The sequence below is a fragment of the Leptonychotes weddellii genome, chromosome 9 (genome assembly GCF_054177405.1).
Source record: "Leptonychotes weddellii isolate Sample4059 chromosome 9, ASM5417740v2, whole genome shotgun sequence".
NCBI lineage: Eukaryota > Metazoa > Chordata > Mammalia > Carnivora > Phocidae > Leptonychotes > Leptonychotes weddellii.
The window spans coordinates 119,131,160-119,139,792 of record NC_138377.1 but is presented as its reverse complement, the minus strand read 5'-3'; the positions used below and the strand labels follow the sequence as shown (position 1 = coordinate 119,139,792).

The window sequence follows — 8,633 nt, the reverse complement described above, 5'->3', positions numbered from 1 at the left end:
AAAAAAAAAATAGTGCTGAATGTTTCATAGGCAGTAGCTCATTCAGTCTTTATAACATTTCCATAAATAGGAACTGTGAGGAACATCACTTTTACAACCCAAAGTCACAGAGGACAGGTAACTGTCTCAAGGTCATGACTGCTAAATGCAGAGCCCTCCTTGGAACTCTGACACAAGTGCCCACACTAAACAATAAGTTATACCCCCCCTCCATGAAGCCATCATTCAGAACCACTGGTATGTCTGTATGACCGTGTATATATGTGTGATATACACACACACGTGTGTGTGGTAGAGAGAGAAAGAATGTATGTGTATACCCTGAAAGAGAGGCAATTCTGGGGCTTAGGACACTTGGGGAAGAGAGGTGTTCTCAAATAAAGACCGTGCAGCCCAAGGAGCTGTTGAGAGCGATCATTCACTCGTGGGCCAAGGAGAGAAGTCACCAGGAGGTGAAGTGAGCACGGAAAGCAACTAGGAGGTTGACTAATGCAAACTTAAGTTGACATTTTACTGAAGACTAGCTCTGTTTCCTCCACCTTCCCTGCTGATAGAAGCTACGACTGCACAGGGATCCCATCCCTCCAATTCCTCTTTGTTTACTCTGGGAAGGTAAAAAAAAAAAAAAAGAGCTCACAGTAGGATGAAGGCAGGTGGAGGGATGTGAAGGATAGAACAAAAGTCTTCTGATAATTAGCTAACTGGTGCTAAGAAAAATATACCCAGAATGTGCCACAGAAGATTCTTTGGGGTTTCAGAATCAAGCCTGGTCACCCTGGTCTAGGTGATCCATAGCTGCTTAGATATCCTGCAAAGGCAACCTTTCCCAAGCATGATTTTAACAGAGACCCTTCCCATTTCTTCGTTCTAATTATGTCTTCTGATTATAAATAAGAAACATATTGCTGCAGATCTACTTACTGACAGCCAAAAGCAGAAGCTAGATCTCCTGTTTCCAAAGCCCAGGATTACTTTTACCAATGACATCCTACTAAGCAGAAAGCATGGGGGTAAAAGCAAAGATTCCAGTGCCAGACCTCCTGGGTTCAAATCCTGTTTCTAAAACATACTAGCTGTGTGACATTGAGCCAATTACTTAGCCTCTCCAAGTGTCTCCATTTGGAAAGTAAAAATGATGATGATGATGATGATGATGATGATGATGATGATAAAACCAATTTTAGAGTATTTTGGCATGTGGTAGCAAAGATGGAGTACTCTAATATATGAAAAAAGGCTTAACACACAGTAAGTCCCATAAATGTGTTTGTTATCATTATTGCTGCTTCAAGGTATTGTATATTATAATTCCCCAAGCAGCACTAATCAGCATTCATCATACATGGAATGACCCTCAAATTTGTCTTCCAGGATGTTCCAAGAAAATCTGAAATTTCTTATTTTCTTGATCAAGAGGTACAGTAAAAAGAAGAGTGACCATAATTTGTTCGGAGCTTCACAGCACGGCAATATGAAGACAGAAATAAAAACTTCTTTTGGGGTGCACCTGGGTGGTTCAGTTGGTTCAGTGTCTTACTCTTGGTTTCAGCTCAGGTCATGATCTCAGGGCCCTGGGATGGAGCCCTGTGTGGAGCCCCATGTCGGGCTCTGTGCTCTGCACTCAGCATGGAATCCGCTTGAGGATTCTCTCTCTCCAAGTCCCTCTGCCTCCCCATTTCTTTCTCTCAAATAAATAATCTTAAAAAAAAAAAACAACTTCTTTTTGGTTCTTGGATCTGTATATTCTGTGCCTCCTTGCCTGACCCAGTGTACTGGGTTGAATGGCGTCCCCCCCAAAATCCATGTCCTTCTCAGAACCTCAGGATGTGACCTGATCTGGAAATAGGGATGTTGCAGGTGTCATTAGTTAAGGTGAGGTCACAGTGGGGTACGGTGGGCCCTACATCCACTATGACTGGTGTCTTTATAAGAAGAGGAGAGACCAATAATATATAGAGTTATCAAATCACTATATTCTATACCTGAGACTAATGTAACATTGTGTGTCAATGGTACTTCAATAAAAAATAAACAAAAACAATTAACAAATAATCTTTTTAAGTGGGGGAAAGGTTGCACAAAGACAGTGGGATACAGGTGGAGAAGGCCATGCAATGACAAAGGTGGAGAAAGGAGTGCTGCATCTACCAGCCAAGACACACCAGAAGCTAAGAGAAAGGCATGGCGCAGTCTCCCCTGGAGCCTTTAGAAAGAACATAGTGTAGCCGGCACCCTGATTTCAGCCTTCTGGCCTCCAGTGCTGTGAAAGCATACATTTATGTAGTTTTAAGCCACCAAATGTGTGTTGATTTGGGATGGCAGCCGCAGGAACCTCATACACCCAGCCTTCCTTCTGATGGAGCAGGAGGGAGGCAGAGGCCCTGCACTGAGGCCCTGCACTGAGCTGTGGTCTCCAGTTCTGCATGGGCTCACTTCCATGCAGCTAAGGATGCAGAGTGTGAAGAAGAGGACACTGGGAGCCCTGAAAGCTAAGTGAGATGACTCAGTTTCCTATATGAAATTCATCCCCATCAAACCATCTTCACTAGCTAAGCACTTCATTCCCCTGTTTCCTAATCCCAGCCTTTTTGACATACAGGTGTAAACTGCTCTGCAGAAGGACTTTTGGGGAGCAGTCCCCAGAACAGCACCTGTGAGTGGTGAAAAAAGCAGAAGTGGGCCAACAAGGACGCTGACCCACGGTACAATTGTGAAAGAGGCCCTGGGTAATCCTCTGGAGCTGCAACGGCCCTGTGGAGTGTTCCCAACCAGGGCTAGTAGGCCTAGCCTTTGTACCCACCTTAGACCCACCATTGGATGCATGATGCTCACATGAAGGAGCCATAGCTTTGGTCAAGGCTGCTTCTATCAGCTATAGACAAATTCTGGTGATGGACCCAGCTGTAAGCAGCTGGGAAATGAGCACCTTGGTCCTGGATCTAGCAGGTGCACTGCAGCATCTCCCCCCCAGCCCCCTTGTATGAGTGGCAGTCCTTATGTCAAATCATCATTTGTTATTAGAATGTGGCCATGTGAGAGTCCACCTGGACTAGAATCTCCTTACTCTAGGAAAGAATCCACTCAAGGTATTGTATATTAGGTGCTCTCAAATCATGCAGATAGCGACAAATCAGAGAGGTCTCTGCGTTTCATTCTTACACACTTCCCTACACACATTTTCCATGACTACTCATTGCAATAACTCTAAAAATCTCCACTTGAAAGTGGCTTCTAATCGCATTTGGACCATGACAATTCCTCCTTTTTCTAGTGATCTAGGGACAGAGAGGATAATCATCTGACTCTACATGGAAATTGCCACCCCTTTGTTCACTTATTCATCCATTCATTTGCCAATCATCACACAGATTCAACACTTCTTCTACACTAAACAAGTACTGAGCATTCAAAAAATGAATGAGATTGTAAAAGGCCTTACCAGTCATGATAATGAGCTGGCATTTCTCAAGACACAGTCAAGGATTATGGGCAATACTGTGACTTGAATAGGTTTGGGTTACTGAAAAACCCCTCTGTTGGTGATGGAGCCGATGGATTGCTGGAAGGTTCACGGGAGGCAGTGTGCAGATAGGCGGATTTATGTATCAGTTGAGACCTTCAGACCTCCCCTGAGTCACCCATCTTCTGTCCTTCCTCTGACTAAGACCCACTCTGCTCCCAAGTCAGCTGTACTACTAATGAGCATGTGGAGAGCCTGCTTGGGTGGGAGTACTCACATTGTCCTCCTGAGCCACAAGCAGCCCGTGGGGCCCAGTCACATGCCTTTGTACGTGCCCACACACCATGTATGTGACCCCAGGTCGCAAACACTCAGTGGGAGGCACACAGCTATCCACATAGACTGGACGCCTCTAGAAAAATGAGCCTCGAGAGGACATGTGATTCCATTTTGGTTTTTCCCCTCAACAGCCTCAATAGCTTTGGGCCCATCCCTAATAGGTAAAGTAAATCTCTCAGTGGGTGGGACTTCCACATTAAATACAAATTATGGATCTAAGTGTATAACCTAGCAGTAGAGACTATATTCCAAAGAAACAAAAGGGAGAGAGTTCTTTTTTTTTTTAATTAGCCAACTATAGACTGGAAAATAGAAGAGAAAATATCATATTAATAATAATTATCCAAAGGTAATAGCTTATGTTCTTTAATGCAGTTCCAACATAAATGTCACTGTGAGAAATGATATTTCACTTCAATACTAACAAATCAGGTACTTAGTGTGCTGGGGGAGAAATGATTGGAACTACTTTAAAGCCACGTTAACCAGTAGAAACTGCAAAAATATTTATATTCTTATGAAGGAAGGAAGGAATGCCCCTCGTGGGTGTACTTAAGTATCCTCCATCTTTTGGATAAATGGTAATGCTAAACAAAAAATGGAAAGATGACCTTAGAATAATAACCTCAGGACTCAATTGGGACTAAGCTTCTCAATGTACGAAAATCATTTGCAATATGTTCAGAATGGAAATTTCTATACTGCTTTATAGCTCATAGACTTCATTATACACCTCAAACAAAAATCACCAAAACACCCAACTCTGGGCTGGCTTCCTTTCCCTGGGGTTCCCCCCCCAATATGTAAAATTATTCACCATCCTCTTACTCACTGTCTGCAATTCTGCTCAGTGACCTAACAATGTTTATAAGGACAGAAAAACAAAGGGAAAGAGAAAACCAATCCATTCGGAGAGGTGTTTCATATAGAGAATGGGATTGTTAAAGTAAAACCAGGTCTGGCACCATTAGGGCTTTCTCTAGCCAATTCCTTCTCCATCCTTTCCTACAAAGACCTCATGCAAAGACCATGTGGACAAATGCACAGGGCAAACACTGAGATGACATGTGAAAGCCATCTCATTGGGCAAGCTTCTTTCATTCTTTGTCATTTGTAACAGCCCCTGTGTTTGTTACATGGAAGATGGTGGGTGGGTAGGGGCCTGAACCTATGAGTCATTTAGTTTTCAAACCACAACTCTGGAGGACTTTGAGTTTCTAGTTGACTTATGGTGAATGGCATTGATGGTTATCTGACTGGAAGCTGTGAGCCTGAATTGGCGCTTGGAGAAACAAAGTCAATGAAAAGTCACCAATCCAACAGATCTGTGAAGGATGCATGCAGCTGTCCTTTAAACAAGCGACTGGCCCCTATCCATTAAGAGGCACACAGCTAGAGGGATGCAAGTCTATATCCATACGACCTTAAGAGTCACAATGTTCCAAACTTATTTTTCCCAATCCTACGGGTTTTGAATGCCAAGAGACTGACCCTATTCCTGATGATGTAACCTCCAAGTCTATTCCTATCTGCATTCTCTTTTGGCCTTTACAAAACTCTTGTGCAGCGGGGAGGAAAGGAATCTTTATGGATATCAATATCTGATACATGACACACAGGTTCATAGAGGTATGTGGCTTGCAGCATTGCTAATAAGTGGAAAAGGGAGGTCTGCTGGTGCCTGATCCCATGCCCCTCCAATGATCTCTACTTACTCTGCATTGACATTCACGTGGGTAAAATGGACTAATTCAATCTAATAATTTATTAATTCAGTAAGAGAACACTTATTTTTAGCAACTGCTTAAAGAAATTGGCTATTTGACAGAATTAATAGGTCAAAGCTGGTGGTTCAGCAGCCCTGTGTATCAAAAAAAACTCTTGGGCCAGGTGGGAAGCTAGATAATATTCATCACCTGTCACTCCCTATATTCCATTTGATAGCTACCAGATTTTCACAAGCACAGGACCACGTAGATGCCAAGTGCTTCCTGGCTGTTCCAGGAGAATCAAAGCCAGCACGATGAGCTTTAATGCCGGTAAGGTCCAAGTATCCTTGGGGTTGAATGGAAGGCTGTCAGCTCGCCTAACAAATTTAAAAGAATCTATTACCATGGGACTACTGTCACAGTGTCCCTTATTTATGCTCCTCTAGTGGGGGAGTGGGAAGAACAGCTAGAAGAGCCTGCTACAGCAGCTCTCCAGCTGCTTGTGCAGTTAATACAGCTGTAGGAAGAACATGATTTAGATGAGCCTTTCCCTAGACACCAGAGCCTGAGTCCCAGATCCACTCATGCGGGGGAGATGCATGTCAGGTACTCACTTCTGTGTACTCTGGGGACGGCAGGGTAACAGAGAGCTGCTGATTTAGATAAGCATGTAAGATAGAGGATGTAGAGCACACTATCTATGCACCAACCTATGGGCTTGATGATGCAAGGGGGGCTACTTGACTCATGCAGAGGGTAACAGGCAATCCCCATGCATAGAACAAGGCTGGGCAGAAGTTCCATAAAAGTTGGGGGTCCATGTCTCAGGGAGGCTCCCTGCCACTTGTTGGCAAGGGCAGATGATTTGAGAAACCAAGTTAGCAGGAACGTACAAACTGCTTGCAGGATCAACACAGACAGTACCGCCAATGAAGGCAATCATTGAGCTAGTTCTGCAAGATCAGGTCGCTGGGCCAGACTACCTGGAGACTTCCTCCACTCTCAGGAGAGAAAGAAGAAATGAGTGGTCTTTGATAGCCGCCCCCCCCATTACAGTAAATTGCTGCCGGACAGAAAGCATGCATATGCCGGAGCCTCACATACCTGATAGGGTCCCTGGTTGCAACCACAGTAGCTGCTCTCCATGGTGTAGCTTCTGGATACCCCCATCTCTCTCCACACCACCACCCGGGCTGTGGAGGCTCGGGATTTCTCCACAAGGAAGCTGCAGCTGCTCATTGTGAATGCTGGGGCTAGCTTATCAAGGATTTTGGGAAGAGTCTACAATAAAAAATAAAACCATGATGAGTTGGGGATGTGCATCATAAAAAATAACATCTCAACATGTATTAAGTATCTCAGTATAACAAACACTTAATATATACTGCTGCAAATCTTACATCAACCCTAAACAATGGATACTAAGGGTTTGTTGCTTTTTGCTCTTAAATGAGGAAACTGAGACTTAGAAAAGCAAGAAAGAAATAGCATAAGTCCAACTACAAAGAGGCTGGAATGGGAACCAAATGCCAACCTGGCCAACTCCAAAGACCACGATCTTTCAGTTCCATGTTTCAGCATCACTGTGGACGGATGTTGCATGTACATTCAGCCTCATACGTCGCTGAATTGAATTCCATGGAAAGCCACAGATTTCATGGGGACTGAAATTTAGAGAGTGACTCCACCCAATCCCATGGTTTTCTAGCTCTAAGTCAAACTACGGACTGTTCACTTATCCCAGATAGACAAGTCATCGATAACCACTGAGGGTTGCATATGAAGTTTCCTAAAAGAGTATGACTGCCAAAATGAACTTTCTAGTACCATCTTTTTATTTTATTTTATTTTATTTATTCATGACAGAGAGAAAGAGAGAATGCATATGCACGAGAGACAGAGAGAGAAAGAGAGAGAGAGAGAAGTACACAAGCAGAGGAAGGGGCAGAGGGAGAGGAAGAAACAGGCTCCCCATGGAGCAGGGAGACCAACAGGGCTCAATCCCAGGACCCTGGGATCATAACCCCAGCTGAAGGCAGATGCTTAACCAACTGAGTCACCCAGGCGCCCCTCTAGTCTCATCTTGTGATCCATAAATCTGAGGCTGGACCGGTTACAAAACTCTTAAAAATATTCCCTCTCTGGGTTCTTTATATATATATATATTTAATACATATATATGTTATATATATATATTTAAGATTATATTTATTTATTTGAGAGAGATAGAGCATACAACAGAGAACAGGGGGAGGAGCAGAGGGAGAGGGACATAATTTCCAGCAGACTCTGGCCTGAGTGCAGAGCCCATGATGTGGGGCCTGATCCGAGGACCCTAAGATCATGACCTGAGTCGAAACCGAGAGTTGGATGCTTAACCGACTGAGCCACCCAGGCGCCCCCCTCTCTGGGTTCTTCCATCCCACCATTTCCTAGAGTACAAAGGTTTTATGTGAGACCACTTAATCTATATTTAGAAAGCATCTGTAGATCCTTGCCACTCTCTGATTGACAGAGAGGGGGCTTCTAGTCGCCAGAACTCCCCCATCCAAGAACGATGACTCAAGAACTGATAGCATATTAGGTCCTTGGGTTAGTGGAAATACTGGATCTAGATAGTCCCACATTTCTGCGACATTAGCAAGAAGGGTTCTCTACTTCACTGTTCACAGAGTATCCACAAACTAGCACATAATATAAAATTATGTACATTCGATAACAAACAGTGAAACTTGAGACTTTTGGATAAATTGTGGGGAGAAGGTGGAGCAGCAGAATGAGAATATGAATTAAGAAATTATTTTTAAAGAAATGCAATTTTGTGGGAACCCTGGGTGGCTCAGTCCATTAAGCATCTGCCTTCAGCTCAGGTCATGATCCCAGGGTCCTGGGATCAAGTCCCGCATCGGGCTCCTTGCTCAGCAGGGAGCCTGCTTCTCCCTCTGCCTGCCACTCCCCCTGCTTGTGCTCTCTCTCTCTCCATCTCGCTCTCTGACAAATAAATTTTAAAAATCTTTAAAAAAAAGAAATGCAATTTTGTTAATTTCTAGAACATTGAGCAAATCTCTTAATATCCCTGGGTTCTTACTGTCCCCATGCTTAGTATAACTTAATTACATTAATAT

General features: G+C 43.7%; 1 protein-coding gene across 1 annotated transcript in view; it reads right to left on the bottom strand.

The window, feature by feature from the left end:
* AGBL1 (AGBL carboxypeptidase 1) overlaps window positions 1-8,633 on the bottom strand; it is a 637,151-nt gene that overhangs the window by 271,568 nt on the left and 356,950 nt on the right. Inside the window, exon 19 of the mRNA XM_081831887.1 lies at window positions 6,613-6,789. Within this exon, the coding sequence (XP_081688013.1) occupies window positions 6,613-6,789 (177 nt within the window). The remainder of the gene's footprint in view (window positions 1-6,612; window positions 6,790-8,633) is intronic.